The 19,018-nt window shown below is 41.2% G+C and overlaps 1 protein-coding gene across 2 annotated transcripts in view; it reads right to left on the bottom strand.

Annotated features, from left to right (window-relative positions):
- The window catches only part of LOC308123643 (RAS guanyl-releasing protein 2-like), a 55,693-nt gene that overhangs the window by 9,353 nt on the left and 27,322 nt on the right, over window positions 1-19,018 (bottom strand). Inside the window, exons 8-14 of one of the 2 annotated variants that reach the window (XM_080486226.1) lie at window positions 18,896-19,012; window positions 18,219-18,500; window positions 10,873-10,947; window positions 10,658-10,780; window positions 9,135-9,250; window positions 8,883-9,024; window positions 592-628 (exon numbers count right to left, since the gene is read on the bottom strand). In XM_080486226.1, the coding sequence (XP_080342352.1) occupies window positions 592-628; window positions 8,883-9,024; window positions 9,135-9,250; window positions 10,658-10,780; window positions 10,873-10,947; window positions 18,219-18,500; window positions 18,896-19,012 (892 nt within the window). The remainder of the gene's footprint in view (window positions 1-591; window positions 629-8,882; window positions 9,025-9,134; window positions 9,251-10,657; window positions 10,781-10,872; window positions 10,948-18,218; window positions 18,501-18,895; window positions 19,013-19,018) is intronic. The other variant, XM_080486227.1, reaches the window with a different exon arrangement.

The raw sequence follows: 19,018 nt of genomic DNA on the forward strand, positions 1-19,018 counted from the left end.
ATTCCCACACTTCTCCTGCTCGACATCTGGAGGGAGGCATCTGTAGTTATTTAGAGAGTGTAACGCCTGCAGATTATCACTACTTACTTTACAGCGTCAGCACGGACCACTGGCGGCACATCCACGGAGGAACCGCAGCCAGCCGAGCGTGTGTTTATGAAGCTAATGACCAGGAGGAGGAGGAGGAGGTGGACTGTGTGTACATTTGTGAAACGAAGCAGCTTCTTCAAACTCTCGCTTCCCTTCTGAGAGCCGGAGAGGACAAATAATTGCCCGGTGTGTGTGTGTGTGTGTGTGTGTGTGTGTGTGTGTGTGTGTGTGTGTGTGTGTGTGTGTGTGTGTGTGTGTGTGTGTGTGTGTGTGTGTGTGTGTGTGTGTGTGTGTGTGTGCAGTGTTGTCTCAGCTGATGGAGCTCCTCCAGCTGTTAGTGAACAGGGCTTTTTCTTGTAGACAGAGGCTGAAAAGAGGGCGGTAAACTATTTGCCGTGGCTTGGATGACGTTTGCTTAGCTCTTCTGAGCCGGAGATGGTTATCGAGAGATGGTTGGAGTGAAAAACTATAGTGGAGCTCTTTGGATTGAGGTGAGCTTACCTTTACACTTGTAGCCCTGCTTGTAGAAACCCCATATCTATAAAGAGAAAAAGATGGAAATGGGACGGATTAATTTGAGTCGGGGTTTTTTTCCCACTAATACAAGAGCACTGTTTGTAACAAAAGTGTAAAAGATGCAAATAAAACATTTCATTCTATTTTTAGCACAAGCTGCTGTTGGATCACAGTTTCAGTTTTGAGAAAGAGACTTCAAACGACACCGAGACTGAAGCAGAATTACTTCACTGACAGCACGGAGTTGGACATGTCCATGCAGGAAATTATCGCGGAAACATGAGAAACACTGAAATACATTGTAGTGAGCACGTTGGGCCACTAGTAGGAGCTACAAAAGCTCTCACGTCCACATTCAGTTCATTTGTGTGAGGACAAGGCTTCACTTTCTAACACCATGAGAGGTCCTGTAAAGATAATGGTTTAGAATTTATGAATTACCATAATTTCATCTGAACTCATGAACAAATAAAAGCCACGGTGGTGCAGTGGGTGTTTCAGTTCGATTCCTCTTACATTTCCAACATTAATTGGCGACTCATTAGCCTTTGTACTCTCAGCTATGATGGGCTCCAGGCTTCGCAAACACGTGAGCAAATTGGACATAGAGGATGAATTATGGAACCCAGTTAACATGTTTCTGTTGCAAATTTAATTTTGAGTGCTTTAATGTACTGAAATAAATCTGCACATCATTATGATAAAACGCTGCCTTAAAGACACTTAAGGCTGCTGAACCTACACACTAAATCATTCCCACCAGTTTATTTGAAAACTTGATGCCAAATTATTCAGTCGGCTCTTTTTGTGTTGCTTTTTAACAGCATCCAAGTCAATTAAAATCACAAAATTTGTTTTTTCATCATTTAAAGCTCATTATAATTTATATATTCACACCGACGATAACTAATATTGTAACTCCCTAAAGTCAATATGCTCTTTTCCTAATTCAAAATCACTACTCTTAATTAAGCAAGATCAAATTTAATAAATTATTGTTATTGTGCTTTGATTAATACATATTTCATTAAAGACCAAATTAACTTGAAATAGTGCCTGATCACCACAATAAGAGTTCTATCCGTGTGGATTATTTTCCATGTAGTCCGGATAGCCTTTTAAAAAGGGCTGATTGTCCCAAACGCTGTCTGACTCCCACTTCAACATGAAAGCACTGGATAGCTCCCAGGTTTTCTCTATAATCAAGAAAATGTCTTGTGTTTTGTTGTGAGAATCAAATTCTGACCATGTTTGGCAGTAAAAGCAGGAGCCACGACATTGTTGTATTGTAGTAATCCACGAGGACACATTCCTGTGGATGTCCTTGACCAAAAAGCAGCCGTCGTCACGCTGATGTCAGTAATCCTCTCTTTTGATTGGCCGGCTGGTCTCTGATCGACACAGCAGAGAGTTTCAGTTGATGTAATTTGAAGCTTTCAAGCTTAAAGTAGTTTGAGATTGGATGATAAACATGTAAAGCGAGTGCCCCTCCCTCAGGAGCCGGTTTGCTGCCGACGGCACACTGAGAATTTAATGGTTTTTGAATTTGATGGTATCTAGATCTGCTTTATTGCTTAAAAAAAAAAATCTAAACGATAAACAATTTCTTTTTACGATATTCTCCAACTTGTGTTGAAATTAAATGAATTGGCACTGATAACATAACTAATAGTCCTAGAGAGAGAGAATTCATCTAAAAATCAATGCATTGGAAAACGGTTTGCAGTAAAAATAGAGGTATACACAATTAGCAATTTATGGGCTAAAACACGTTGAAACACCCATTCACTTCCTGTTTTAGTACCTCACGGCGAGAAGCTGGGGGAACAGTGTGAGAGTGGAGGGAAGAGGGGGAGAAAAAGGAGGTTGCCGGAGGGATGGGGGGGGGGACATCAAGCGGGATGCAGCAGTGGGGGGGAACAATGACATGAAAGAGCCGGAGTGGAGATCACACACTGCACTGGCACATCTGAGGAGGCACCAAATATCCTGACCTCTTCTCACACACACACACACACACACACACACACACACACACACACACACACACACACAGTAACATCTGAACAGGACTATCATCTCCGCTCTGCCTACACTGGATGACCTTTAGTGTCTCTGTAGACTGAGAAAACACAATGCACCGAAAACCGGAGCTGGAAACACATCGACTTCTTACTTTGACCATTTTTTTATTTTTTATTTTGTATTTTTTTGGCAGCGTTGGTCTACTGTTAACGCCAGCTTTTACAAAGACGCACCCAGTGGGATGTTTGTGTCGGGTATTTACAGGTGTGTGCTTTCGAAACAGACTGTTGGATGAGAATGAGGACAAGCGCTGGGCTTTATATAACTGAGACTCGAACCCCAAAGCTTATCTTCAGAGGGCGCATGAAAATCATCCAAACAGGATGTGAGTCCTTTTACACAGTTTTTGTTATTCGTCACTAACTTTCGGTTGCAGACTCTTTAGCAGCACCGACGCTCTCTAAACATCTCTTGTATCCGTCCTGAAGCTTCTCGCACATGTCTGCTGCTCGTTTCCGACATTCGGGCTCTTTTCGATTTCGAGTTTCACCGAGACGACAGAATCTATGTTTTGTTTTGTGCTGCTGGATGTAAGCTTTGGCTCTTAGTCATGTCTCAAATCCGCTTTTCTGCCTCTACACAACACATCTTTCACTGAAATGAGTCTCGTTGTCTTTCATCAAAACCTGCTTAAACTTGGTCTTTTTAAAACTCTAGTAAATTTCCAAATACACATCTCAAGTTTAAGCTTACAAACCTTAGCTGTGGAAAAATCAAAACACTGACGTGTCATCCTGTCCCAATGACAAAAAAAAGTGCAAAATGGTAAAATGATACTTTTACACAGTTTGGAAAGTTTCCACTTGCTGAATTCACTTTTTCAGTAATGGGCTTAAAATGAGCCAATAGACAGTTTTCCGAGGACACAGTGACATTTCAACCATTACCAGGATTGTGGGGGAAAAAAAAAAAAAAAACCGAGAAAGATCTGCTGTATTGTGGCTTCCTCACTTTGTAATGGCCTCTTTTCTCCAGAGCTGGAGTGGGTAAATTGTGTGTTTTACCTATTATTCAGGATTTTAATAAATGTTAGCAGCCTGAATCCGAAGACCCGTGGAAGCGTCAGTGGATTCGTGTTCAATTATTGTTCTTTCATGAATGAAATACGCCGCGTCCCCCCCCCCTGCTAATGCTTTACTTCACTGCACAGGCTCTGTGTGCTTTCAGACTATTTAATGAGCCTTTCTCTTCAGGAAAAAGTCTGTCTTTGAGGCTTATTTTTGATTTACTACACAAATGCTGGTATTTATACTATATCTGAGTGTGAGACGTGGCTCTGCAGCCGGCAGCCAATTAGGACGACTGGAAAAATCAATTACAGCAGCCCAGCAGTGTCTCAGACCAGCGCTAATTAGCACATTTTGTCAGCCGTCCTCGAGGAAACTCTACCACCGGGCCGAGGAAGAGTTTCTCATCTCTGCTAAAACACAACTCACTGGATTTATGTATGAGATATAGCACGGTCATTAGTGAGATTTAACAGTGAAGACAGGGGATGGTTACGGCCCCCGGATACCAGTCTGCATGCTACATATCTATAATGCCAAAAAGCCTGGGACAGAGCGTATTCGCCACGGATAAAGAGCGCGTGAACTGAAGAAATCAATTGCTCGTTGTGAAATTTTGTGTGTTGTTTTTATCTGGATTGTAAAAAACATGCAAATCAGCTCCGCCTTGAGCAGAGAAGGAGCCGTTATTATGATGAGAGGCATTTCCTCAGCTGGCCCTCTGTGACTTTTCCTTTGCAGATTTTTTTAAAAGATAATTTCAGTGTTCTACCCATTCTTAGGTCTTGGAGTCTTTTCTCAAGATTTTCTGTTGCTGATCTTTTCCCCAGAGCGTCAGATCATCTCCCATATTGTGTTTTTCTCTTTGTCTTGGTTTTATTAGTTGACGTAAATTGAAAATCTACTTGAGTAAACATGTGATTGAGCACTCTTTCTACAGAATCTCAGTAAATCAGGATTCCAAAGTTCTCAAGGTCGACTGCATCAAGCCAGTTCAGCACCGAGAGTCTTTTACTATGAAGGAATATTCTTTTATCTACTCCTGAATGTGTTTGTTCTTACTGCAAGGCCCCATACAGGATGTGGCTTTGTTCAGTATTTTTCACGTAGAGCAGCGAGCCTTCATTAACTGTGCATGTCACAAATTAAAAACAATCTCGAGTCGTTAAAACACTTAACTTCGACTGGAGAATGTGCTCGAGTTTCTTGCCTCACAGACAATGGATATTAAAACCGTTTCTGATTCTATGCAGTCATTTATAACCTCACATTCAACTGGCATCTGTCATGCAAAATACATGTGTAAACCTGAATGAGCTCAGCAAGGTAGGGTGGGGCAAGGCTGTTCGCAGATTTAAAAGCACATAAAAGGATTTTAAAATGGATCCTAGAATGTACAGGCGGGCAGTGCAATGGCGCTAAAACCATATATATATATATATATATATATATATATATATATATAAAATGTATGGACTGCCATTTCAAGGTGCTACCTTGAGAGCAAAGGCTTTATTTTGACCAGCTGCCTAATAACTGGACTTCACTTCAATCCATTCCAACACCAAGATTTGTCATGAGTGGATTTGAACATTGAGCCAAATGTCCCAGATCTATGGGATGGGTTCCAGTGGTTTTCATCGAAACTTAAAAAGTTCTGTACCATTCAGGCCTTTAGGTCGTCGAGACGCTCTGATCATAATCTTGCAGACAATGTCTCTTTCTTTGTGAGCGGCACATAAATCTGACAAGAAACAATGGCATGAAATACCGTGCTTACAAAGAAGGGAGCACTGAGCCTTGTGGGACAGAGTCACCGAGGCTGACACAGAGAGTTCTGTCCGCCAGGTAGGACCTGAACCACTCGGGTGCTGTGCCCCTGATGCCCACCCATTGTTCCAGACGCAAGATTAAACTGCAGCAGCTAAGTCTAAAAGCGGAAGAAACCAATCACCAGAGTCAGTAACTAATTATCCATGCCAAACAACATCAATTGGAAGTTCACAATCTGATCGGCTCAATACTCTTCCTACTCCGAGGTTGTCTGAATTAGATTTGCAGATATTTAAGAGTAGGTGCATTTGCCATAATCTGCCGCGTCGCTTAGAGGTAATCTAGCGCCAGAAATAGATGATAATCCAATTTGAGGCCTAATTTAAACATCAGGAAACATCGTGATTTGTTGCACTATTTATTTATCTTTGCTGTCTGTGTGACACAATAATGAACTCTTCCTTATGCTTACTTTGGAGTGGATTTGCCTCTAAAAGATTGATTTTTAAGCTCATTTAAGTTGCCAACCTGTTTAGCATCGACCTGATTGGCTGTGCAACTTTCCATTAGCTCTGTGTTTTAGCATTGAGGAGCCTTGGAAGGTGTCAAATTTAAAATGCTCATATTAAGGTTTATTTAATATTTACCAGATCAATTGTTATTATTTTAGTTTCAGTTAAATATACATTTGAAAACATGTTACATTTGCCTTATTTTGACATTTCATGCAGCATCCCAACTTGATTGGATTGAGATTTTATATATTCACCAGACAAATCCAGCTAAACACAGTCCTTAATAAAGTTACACAATATATTGCAAATAAGTTGCTATTGCCATATTAGCATACTAGTCAATTAATATCACTCATCGATTAAAGTATTTTAGAGTGCAAAAGAATAGTAGGGCTGCACAAAAATAATAGAGTATGGGACTCGCTGGCGTTAAGAAAATTTACAATTTTAAACAAGTGTGATGTAAATGTTTTTCTTGCTTTATCTTTATATGCAATTCCTACAGAAAGCCGAGAGAGGTTCTGTGACGGTACAAATCTGTGTAAAGTTCTCTAATTGACAGTTTTGCAGCAAAAATTAAGTCTTGACAACAAACTAGGAAACACCTGGCCCCTGCACATTTCCACAAAGTGGAAAGACTTGCTTGCAGTATGTTCTAAAAAATAAAAACGAGCTTTCAGATAAAGACATTTAGCAAAGCTCATCTAGGCTAAATGTGATGTACTTGAGTTCAGTAACCATTGTGGATTATCCAGGAGGTCTACGAGGAAAATACTGTTTTCACACAGCAGTCAAACGTAAAAGTACAAAGCAGGCGGACGAGGAAGTGCCTGGCTTTTCCCAATCCTCCCCTTTCCCTGCTGCTTCTCCATCGAGCCGATTGGAAATGCCAGTTTCTCCCGGGGGGGACATGGCTATGTTAATAAAAGTCTAAACAAATAATCTGTGCTGTGGTGCCTCTTCTGAGCAGTGTGTAGGTTGTACGGAGTGCAGAAGAACAAACGGAGCAGCCGGGTCGATACACAAGCTCCCTTCCTGTTCTCATTACCGCTGACTCGCTGTCGGGATAACACAGAGCTGCTTTTCCAGACTTTTGGGAATGCTCAGGGACACACACACACACACAGTCGAACAGATGCAACCGTTATCATCTTGCCCAATTACCTTCCTCCCCTATTCCCCAGAATGCACCTTGAGTGTCTGTAGCTGGCAGTAATTGGCGCTGCCCTGACCTGGCAGGAGGAGCCTGTGAAAAAGGCGGCGCCAGGCGCCGCCGAGACGCATAATAAAATGTGCATATTCTGTGGCAGCAGGTGAATCATCGGGGCGAACGTAGAACTCACCCCTGACCTTCGATCGATACATAAAGAGAATTAATGCATCTGATAGCAAGTCAAGAAAAAGATCATTATTTGGTTAAGAAGTTTTATAAATGGTTTATAAATCATGAAGCTAATCATTCACCCACACAGTGAGATAGTAATATAACGCCAACGATATCATGCAAAGTGAATCAATTCAATTCTTTATTAGTAAATATCATAGCTTACCTGAGTGTATACTGAGCAGTAACTTTTATATGGAAGAGTTATTTCTGTTATTTATTTAGTATTCATATGTATTTGTTACATGAAGGAGGAGAGGTGTGCACCGTTATAGTTTTTTTTACTGAACATTGATAATAAAGTCAGTAAATTCAACATAATCCTAAAAGTAATTCGTAATATAGATGAATTTTTACCGATTAATGGTGGGTACCTAATTATCAACCTGTACTCGCTCATCAGCAATATATAATTTTTATAGTTTAGTGGCTGACAGCATAGCATTCACTCATAGGAGCTAACATTGGTTATTTTTATTGCTGTGCGCTAACTTGTCCTCTCTAACTAGGTAAGAATAATAGTACGAAAGTAAAATACCCTAAAAGCTGTTATTGCGAAAAATATCAAGACGCATCTCTTCATTATAGCAAAATATAAACATTCGATAAAATTTGAACGACTGCACTACAGAACAGCAAGGTAATATTAATATAGCCGTAGAGCTGCTGTTTCGAAAATAGTAAAATGTCTTACTTTTGTTTGTAATCGTTCCAATGTTTTTTAGTTTTTTTTTGTTGCTAGTAAATCAAAAGGAATTACCAAATCATTGGAATCTAAAGTCATTGTTGTTATTGTACATCTACTGAGCGTTTTCCAATATTTACAAAGAGATGGAGACGGAGCATTTTTCAAAAAGTTGTGTTTTACCCCATTTCCAAGGAGACAGAGTCAGAGCATTTACAAATAAATTTCAGTTTCGAAGCCAAAAAGCGTAGTCAAAAAGCTGCACCGCTGTCATGTAAACAGACACCCAAACTGCAACGAAAATGTGTCGTTTTCACTTGAACACATGACTGAATGAACAGGGCCTTAGTATTTGTTATTATATTGTTAATTTAAAAAGCAACATCAGTGCATTTTCACATCCTCAATAAAATGTTTCTTTTAATATGAATTCATTAATAATGTCCAACAACATTAATGCTTTGCAAAGAAAACCTAACCAAGTATTGTTTGGGATTATTAATAGACTTTCACACCTCGAGATGATAAATAGTTTTTATTTTTCTTTGTTTGATCTTGCGAGTTATTCACTTAGTTTGAGATACATCGGATACATCCAACTGTATTGACATCCCCCAACCAAGTATACTGATTATTAAAAATGCAGCATTTTGTAAAATTTTGTATAGAAAATAATCTTCAATCTTTAATTTCACTATTTGATGTCATTTTAAAATCCTCTCTGATTAAAAAAAAAACAACAAAAAAAAAACCTTCAAACGATACAGAATCTCCCCCAAAGATGATGGTTCTTAATGTTCACATGTGAGTGGTGGGCGTGTACTCACAAAGCCGGCGCAGTGCTCGCAGAATGTGGGCTTTACGTAGGTGGCCTCAGTGAAAGTGTGGATGAAGCCCATCTTGCAGTTGAGCAGAGAGCTGGCTTGTATAAAGTAGTCGATCATCTCCTCTCTGCTGATCTGCCCGTCTCTGTGGGTAAAAACAAAAAGAGGTGAGCTCCAGCGGAGACAGGACGGTGGCTGCGCTGGGTGTGTGAGTGACTTGCAGCGACTGCGTCAATAAAATCCGCCGGAGCTCACTGATTCTTGTCCAGTTCTCCAAACTTGCTGAGGTAAGGGAAGTTGTTCCGGATCGCCTCGAACTCGTCCCGGGAGATGTGACCGTCGCCATCCGCGTCGAAGTTCTTGAAAACTGACTGTGAGGAAAGAAAGTTATAGAAAGATTTGACTTATTGCAGCAAAAACACCAATTCCTGTATAAAGCCATTACATATAGGACAGCACTGTCCCAACTACTTTTACTCATTACTACATTTACAAGAACACAAGAAACCAAACAATGAAAGATTTTCATGAAACATGAGAAGAAGAAAATAACATGGTTGAAATAAATAAAAAAGAAAGAAAGAAAATGATGTCCGTTCACATGGCAACTGCAGAAATACTGAAAACAAGGTAGTGAGCATGCCAGGCCACGAGTGGGCGCTGTGATTGGGTTTATACTGATGTGTGCCTGTTCTGTAGTTCGTGTACGCTTTGTCTTGTCATTCTGAGCACATTCAGTGCCTTAGTTAGCCTTGAGGCGCCAACACACACACACACACACACACACACACACACACACACACACACACACACACACACACACACACAGAGAGTCACCCCACATATTTACAGGTCACGCTGACCCTCGTCAGAAAACGCTAGACATTATAAACTCTCACACGCTGACACTGTGTTGGGAAACTTTCCAGACGGAGCTCGGTCGAGCTCTCTGTTGTATAGATTCCTCATTCTCCATACAAAATAAAAGTCTGCCACTCCGCTCACACCTGTTGCCACGTCTCCTGACTTTGTCGTAGTTTTCACGGCGTCCATCCACTATGCAAAACAGCAATTTTTACTGTCTCATTTAACGCAACATTCATCAACAGTCCGATCGATTAGTGACAGGCGTTTATCTGAGCCAGCCAAGAGAAGAAGATGAGCCTTATCCCGTGTACACCAGACTGGAAAGAGTGAAGCGGTCAGCCTGGCTCAGTCTATTTGCTGTCAGTGTTGATAATACAGTGTCAATATAATAAGGCCACTTTGTCAATGAGCACTTCATAAGCTGCACATCAGTATCATCTATTGTGTTGACCTGGGCTTCACCACACTTCAAGGTGTTTTGATTATTTTGTTCAGATTCGAGGGCAAAATGTAAGAGAACCCGTTTCCCAATTTAAAGTCCCTCCCTATAACAGACAGGCTCAATGAAAACAGAACCGTTATAAGCTTTGTTGAAAGCTGAATCCATGGCAGAGCTGTCGTATTGGATTCCCTCATATTGACAGACATACCTTATAAAGTGTGCGGCATGTCTTGGCCGTTGGATTGACAGCCATATATTGTTCACATTTTCCCAGGGGTCAGGAAAGGATTTAAGGTTTAATGAAGTTTTAATCCCTTGAGATCCATCTAATTCTTTCATTGGAGGAAAATCGTGGAAAGCCCCCCAAAAGGTGGCAGGGCTGGTTTTCAATGAACCTTCAGACTCTTTATGATAATGAGAATGATTCCTGCAGATTCTAGACGTTTGGGAGCTGCTTCAGAAGACGAACCTCGACCATCTTCTCGATGTGCTTCTTGATGATTGTCGGGTCGGCGTTGGGCTTTACCGACACGGCCCATTCATCGATCATGGTGGGCTTGGGGTCAGGCGCCGGGGCGGGGCTGGAGTTCTGCTGCAGCGAGAGAGGAAACCACACCAACGTGAGTCAGAGAGAACAGCAGCAGAGGTGAAGGGTCAGCTCAGCGGAGGAACATCTCTTCTCACCGCTGGCTTGCGCGGCTCTCGCTGTAGAGACATCTGGTAGATCTCCTCCTCGGTGTGGTACTGGTCCAGAGAAACCTGCAACAGCAAGCAAGTGTTAGCAAAATGTGGAGAAGCACCACACTGCGTGAGTCTCCGTACGTGATTTAACAAAGTGACGTGTGTGGCAGGAGAGGGTCGGCCGTCGTCCAGCCATTATCTACTCAAGATTAACCGAAGGTCCTCGGCGATGGCGGTACGGTTACACCCAGGTGAGATTCTAAATAATCTATCTTGGGCAGAAAATAGACATCTGTAGTTGTGGTTTGGTCTTTTATGGTATAAGGAGATGAGTTTGGGAGATGTCAGTGTCACAACTGATGGTGGATTCCTTACAACACACAGCGCCACCTAGAGCCAATGCAGACAAATCGATTATCGCAAACAGCTCTTGTTCCCTTTAAATTGGCCTCTTTTCCACAAGCTCTCTTCAGCTTGGCAGTTGTTTGCATGCAAACGTATGAGACAATAGGAAGGGCTTGGTTTCTGGTCGTATTTATATCGAGGTCAAATACAATCTAGTTGTCTCGTGAAACTTCCACAGAGAAAATTCCAACAATGCCACATGAGCAAGCACATGTAACAGTATAAAGGAAAAACTCCCGTTTGTTATGTCCCCAGTGTAGGAGGACTGAGACATAACACGATTTGGGCTCCCTGCTCTCCCCACTCCCAAGAAGGCCAGCCACACAGGCCTTAAATAACAAAGTAAGCAGTTAATTTGGCTTCGGAACTGAGCAGTGCCCACAAACAATAAACAGAACCACACTTTTGGTCCTTGAACTTAGATATCAAAATAAAAGAAAGGGAAACAAGACAATTCACTACACCAAATCCTTGACTGTGGAAAAAAAACTGCTTACGGTGCTCTATGTACAGTGCTAAAAATAAACAACTACTTAAAACGAATTGCCTAACTCTGTTTAATCCAATTATAGTCACACTAACTTTCTTTCTGCAGGTATTTGCACACGAGAACACACACAATCTGCACACTGGCTCTGCTGGTGGTGGAGAGGCGAAAGGGAGCCGAGAGCTTCTGGCAGCTGATTGTTTTAAAAAAAAAAAAAAAAGCTCTGAAATGCATGGAGCCAATCCGGTGTCCTCGGCTGTCGTGTGCCAGCTCAATCAGTGCCCACCACTTGCTTTGTCAATCAATCACACACCAACACACCCACACACACACACACACTCTGACAGGGGGAGAGAGAGCAACTACAAAGGAGACTGCAGATCACCATCAGGATAACCAAACCAATAGATAATGTCCAGTTGGGGTTAGGGGACAGAAGGAGAGAAAAGGAGGGGACAGATTGTACGGGGAGATTCAAACCCTGGTCACACCAGAATGTAACTGCTCCTCTTTAAAAGGATTGTTGACCTCCATCTATGACTGTCTGTACTGTTTACTGCATCATATAACAGAGGCAAAGGTTGTAATCCTTCACTCATCACCTGATATAAATCAAACAATATCACCTGACTGTCTGAAGTCAAATGCAAAGAGTAATTCTTTCTGAATTTGACAATGTTCTATGTTATACTGACAGTAATTCTAATAATTTCCCCTAAACTTAGTGAAACAGATTAAAACAGCCATTGCAGGATGTCCTCGTGAAATGCTAGTAACAGACTTTGAGCCAAAACACTAAAGGATGAATGTCAACAGCATCAATTTCAACAATGACACACCCTGTGCAGGGAAAGTCTTTTTGTTCCCATGGCAACCAGTATATTTCGGTCAGGTAATAAGGCTGCAGGACAACAAACAACATGTTTCGGCCCAGAATTGATGGGAAGAGGTTAGAATACACAAACTGCTGTTCAGGAGATAAAAATAAAGAGCTTTAAAGTAACTTGCATGTCTTATTGTCTTAAAACATACTGAGCTACATAGCATAGAGATGCAGTCAGTGTGGGGACACTTACAGGCTTTTGCCTTAATGCCAGGACAGTCTCATCAAAAGTAAAATGTAATTTAATGTAAAGTGTCCCAACTCAACAGTGTAAAAAAAAACACATGTAATTTTTCTTAGGCATAGTTTAGAATTATTTTCTCATAGTTTGACAGCCAAGACACCATATTATACGTGTATAATCCCTAAAAATTTGATTTTTTTTCATAATATGTCCCCTTTAAAGATGAGTGGATAAATTGCACTCAAACTATTCCAATGCTGATCTTATAAGAGAAACATAAATGGATGAGGCTGCTCGGATTATACTTCCAAAGATAATCCAATTGGAGACGCAGACAAGTGACCTTTAATTAAAAGCAGGAGTTCATGATGTACAAAGATCGGCCATATCACTATGGCCACTGACAGATGAGGAGATTAACTCTTTATCATAGCACCTGTACTATGTGTTGGTGATATATAGCAGACATCAAGAGAACATTTGGGACGTGTTGGATAGGAGACAAAAAAGAAGTCCAGGAAGAAGTAAACTGGCAAAAGAGGCTCGTTGATGCATGTGGTCCCGCGGAGGCCCCACCTTGCTACTTCTCAGGATTTGCTGTTAACGTCCATGCGTCAGATACCAGAGCTCACTTTTAGAGGTCTAGTACTCCTCAACAGTCCAGCACTGTTTAGTCTCCAGAAGAGGAACCTGCATCATATCAGTCTTAATATCAGAGCAGCTTGGTGGGATCTATAGATGTTATCAGGAGCTGGCTTGTTACTGGTCTCTTCAGATCGCTGCATGTAGCTCATCGCCTCTTTGTTTTAGACTGAGGCCCTGTTTGCACAACATTTTCAAGTGAAAATGGAAAACTTTCATTACATTTTGGGGGTAGGAGCTACTGAAATCACAACTTTTTGAAAACGGCTCTCAAGGTCGAACTTTTTTTAAATGGTCTGAATAGAATAGATTCCCTACTGAAAATGATATATCGTAGATTTCTGTTGTTCTGTAGGAAGGCCATATATGAAATTTCTAGAAAATTGTGTTAAATTAAGCCAAAAGAACTATTTGCATCTTAAAATAATATACATATTCTAATTACAAAGAAATGATTCATTATTTGAGAGAGTCGCCTCTTTCTGCATTATCAGCATATTCACATAAAGGTCTGTCTTCAACCTAAATTTATTACCATAGGCTTCATTTCTGAGGAACATCACGTTTGTTTGTTTTTTGGTTTTTTCACAACTGAAGCCGTTATCTTTAGCACTATGGCAACAGGTGAGAGAGTCCCATTTATTTTCTCCCACCTCTTAAGACGTTAGAACCAACAGCCACAAACAATCTCCCGCCACATCCATTGTTGGCCTGAAATTGCTTTCCTGTGAGCCATTCTCTTACGGTAATTGTGTTTCCTGTCTTTTATTGAGTTGAACTAGTAAATACGGAAGGACAAAGGGTTTTCTTTCTTGTCTGGACGTACTGATTTACACTATTTCAGACCAGATGTTGACACCAAGTAACTCACGATATTCAAGAATGAACATTTTAGAAGAAAACTGATCACGATTAGTGAAAAGGGGAGAAAAACTAGAGGTAAAACCTTCACGGTTGGATTATCTTTATCCTCCTTGCACACGCATGCCTTCCTTTTTTCATTATTTTGTGGGATTTATTGACTTTCTTTCCATCTTATCACTGCCAGCCGAACCAGACTAGAACTAGATCAACGCCAATAAGCACGGGCATAAGATAATTGGTTATTGACTTCATCCAGCAAACCTGCTCTGTGCCTCTTTGCTCCAAAACCTGTTGTCTTTGCAGAAGAGGCAAAAGAAAAAAGAAAAAGAGGCCAGGGTCAGACAGCAGCTGCAATCTCACACCAACACCTTCACTCAGATGGAGAAATTGACCTCTTGGGATTGTTTCAACCACTTCGAAGCCTTCCTCCTCAAATTCAGGAAATTGTTTGCCCAAAAAAGCGAACATATGTTGAAAAAATAATAATAATTCCACATGGCCTTTCTCAGCTTTCAAGCTGGAGTGCAAACAATCCACAGTAATCCCCAGAGCAAAGAGAGACAGAAAGCAACACCTACCAACATTTCACACACACCAGATAATTTCAAATGTAGGATTTCAGACTGTGAGGGAACACATGTGAGACGGGGGTCAGAACCGGGCCACCATGGAATCCAATCCAAGTTAAACTTGAGAGATCTGAGAAATGATGGCATTAACTGCAATAACTGGTATCAACTGCAATATATTTATTTGACCACCAGGGGTCATTTCAGGTGACCAGGATTCCTACACAAACTGTCTCTACTACAAAGAAAATTTACATAAGTTGATAAGTTATTCTGATCACAATATGAACTCGCTGACTTTATTGTTGGGTTCCAGCTACATGTGGATAAATGTTTTACACCTTTGAAGATAAATAATAATGTCATAGAAATTTACTGTGATCTGCAAGCAGACGGTGAACCAAGGCATAATGTTGTTGGGAGTACTGCGGTTCTCTCATTCAAATTTCACGTTTGTCATGTTTTGTAAAAAGATATTTCATTAAATATGAGCTTCTTAATTATATAATAATATTGTGTTGCAGAAAAACAAAGGCAGAGATTTAGAGTTCTGCTATTATTTACTGGTCCGGCCCACTTGAGGACAACTTGTGCTGTGTGTGGCATCCGAAGTGAAATAACTTTACACAGATGTTCACTCAAACTGGTTGTTATTTTCATTGTGAAGTGAGAGTCTGAACCACTGCAACGCCGCATGAAACACATGCTCAGTGTCCCTGAAACTGTCATGGAGTGAAACACGATGATGATCTCATTAACTGGTACTGTCAGTAAGGGCAGTGGGGTCACTGTGAATCTATACCACACATGTAAACACATGTGGACTATTAGTCCACCTCCTGAGAGAGTCGTGGGTATTTTTCAACAAAAGGTAAGGTAAAGAGCTGTTTCATTACAACGAGATGGAGGAACGATGCTTTTAACATGCCTGTGCTACAGTTTATTGACTGAAAAATGCTTTTTAAATAGTCGATGGATTTTTGCTGAGCTTGCCACTACCATTGCTGAACGAGTAACATACAGCCAAACACTTTGTTTCTACAGCAATTTGAAACTAAATACTTCAGAGAACACAGGATAAATGAGTAGAACCGAGCTATTTGTTGAAGGCTTCACTATAACAGAGGTGATATTTACACGGGGTCTGTTCTGCGATCGCTCCCCGGGTCGTTTCAGAGCCGAAGCGAGCCGACATGCAAAGCCCTCCAGTCTTCAATGGGGAAACGGAAAAGTCAAAAGGTTTCGGTGCAGGTTAACAATTTATAGTTCAGTGGTCAGGACGCTTTGTTCTGGATGAGAGTACCATTATTGTGGCAATAGAAAACATTAAAAAAAAACACTCTCTCCATCCTTTGAGCGTAAATGGAAAAGGGCTCTCACCCTTTTGTAAGCATGAAGTTCAATTTACTCCTCATTTGGAGACCAAAGCCGGGGAATGATTGTGTAATTTCTTCTGTTCTCAAAACAGAAGTAGTCCACTCCAGTCTAAAAGTAGTTGTTTAGTCGAGTGAGTTTTCACAACCCTTTTCTTATTGGATCCTCCTCCAGGCTTCCTCTGATAAAAGCTGTAGATCAGGAGTGTGTAAAACACATTTTATTTAAGGGGTCACGCACTGCTCAAGTTCATCTCTATGGGGCCTAACTGATAAAATAGTGCCATAATTTTCTTCAAGTTTAGACTTTAAAGTTTTACCTTGTGGTACCACCGAGTATACGTGATTGAAGTGTCTGTGTTTTCACAAAACTGAGCATTTACTCAACATAAAGCCAATTCTAATGAAACCTTCTGGTGAAAATGTCCAAAAACAATACTACTTCGGCCAGATTGGATCGTCTTGCAGGCCTTATGTTTGACCTGCTGTAGATCTTTGTGCTGCAAATCCAGAAGCCGGAGCACTAGGCAGTTTCATAGGTCTGCTGAAGATTCAAGAAAGTGTCTCATTATTGTTTTATGTGACTTGAGCACTTCTAATTTTAACAAGCACTCTGTGGGTCCCAGGTTGGGAACGGCTGATTTACATTGTGTTCATGGACGAGCTACTTCATGTTACAATCTGAAAACTCAGTGATTTGTTCATTTTCAGAGCCCAGATAATGTTCCTTCATCATCAACCTGATCTTTACTGCCTGCTTTCAGCATGCAACATGAAAAATACTCAGTAGTTCATGGAACAGTTTGTTTCTGGGTTTTGGTTTTTTATGAGCACATGGGATATGAGCCAAGGGTAAATGACATTAAAGGACAAATCATATACATTCTCCCCAAAGTCTTAGATATATCAGTGTTCATATTTATTTTTTATGACCAGTTCGTTTTTCATTAGTTTCTTTGTAAATAAATATTGTCACAAGAAAGTGTTTCTACCACCTCATAAATAACTCATCCTACTGCACCCAAAATATCCATCCATCCATCCATCCAACCAGCCTGCCAACCATCCAATATAGCAAGATGGGCAATATTGAGGGAGTGTCAGATTTTTTCTTTCCTGACAACTTCTTTCACTTTATCTTAGGTGCCCTGGAGAAAATCCTATTCTACCTGAGAGACATAAATTCCCCAGGATATCCTGACCTGAAGGCCTCTCCGACTTAGCCCTGCACACTACAGGGGGTTAGTTGATAGAGTGGATTATCTTTCAACCCAAAGATTCCAAATTTAATCTCTCATCTCCCAGTGTCCATATGCTGGATAGAAGTCATTATTAGCATGTGAATGGGAATATAATGTTATAAAGCGCTTTGGGGATGAGTGAAACAGTTGAAAACGTGTTATACAAGTGAAAACCAATGGGCATCCTAATCCAGGGACTGCCTACCTGAAGGTTAGTTAGAAAACAGAGGGTTTTTGTATTTTTTTTTAGTTTCTACCAAACTCTTCATTGTTACGTTATTCTTGACCACAACAGCTTATCTGTGACTGCACAGACTCTGGTTGAAAAAAAAACCCCACATAAATCTGTTGCATATAAATGCTCTGTTGTTTTTACTTCTTTTAGACGATTTCTAACATCTATGTGCTAAAATTGAAATTCTGGATAACTGTCTCTAACTCTAGAGCAAATGCTTTGAGCTCAAAGGTTCATATTTTGAATCCTTTTGGTGGCGTCTTTTCTCTGGCTTTTTTGTCCGTTCACAGATTTCTCTCCCATTTGGCTGCAACAGTCCCTTTGACCACGAGCCAGTCAAATCACAGCACAAGAAAGTGTATGAAAGAGGCAGCCTGTTACACAGGCTGGACACAAAGCGTTCATCCGTCATGCGTCCTTCTACTTCAACAAACTGTTGAATCACCGCGTTTTTCTCTGAACTCACTGTAAGCAAGTTGAGCAGGTCTGTGTTGGCGTCGACGTTCGGGGGGGTGATCTGGATGAGCGCCAGCTCTTGAAGGATGGCGTAGAGCTGCTGCGTTTTGGCCAGGTTCACCCGCGTCTTCTCTTTGTCGGCCCAGTCGGGCAGCGCCACGTGGACCGCGATCAGGTCCTTCAGGTGCACGCCAAGGATGGGGAATCTGAAGCCCAAGCACTCAGAGAAGCGCTTGCGGTACTGGCTGTAGTTCCCACACGATGTCACCAGCTCAATCAAGTTGTTGAAAACCTGAAGTTGAACAAATTAAACAGGAAGAAAGGCATTGGAGGGAGAAAGGGTGGACATGGGAGTTGGCAGGAAAGACAAAGCTGCTCTCAAGAGATTAAAGGAATCAAAAACATTCTGTAAATCTTTGCTCCAGATGGACTTACATAACTGAAAAAAGACTGTAACTCCCCCAAACCGATGATTTCAACTCTGTGGCTCAAATTGATAGTCTTAAAAAGGCAGCGTGTATGTAGGTGTAATGGGCACAGATTAGAAGCTTGGCAGCACTGACAGGAGAGCTCTGGATCACATAAGCAAGACTCAGCATAACTTCTTTGCAAAGTACATGCAGTGAACATTGAATTTGCCTGACGACAGAGACCAGATGAAGAAAAAATTGGTAGCGGCCACTACACCTTGTTGGTCTCCGCGCTGATGTGGGTTTCCGTGTCCTTGAGACGAGAGATGGAGCTGTTGCTCAGGCCGCCCACCACCGCCATCAGGGTGTTAAAGTTCTGCAGCTGAAGCAGCTTCTGTTC

The sequence above is a fragment of the Lipophrys pholis genome, assembly GCF_963383615.2.
Source record: "Lipophrys pholis genome assembly, chromosome: 18".
In the NCBI taxonomy this organism is placed as follows: Eukaryota; Metazoa; Chordata; class Actinopteri; order Blenniiformes; family Blenniidae; genus Lipophrys; species Lipophrys pholis.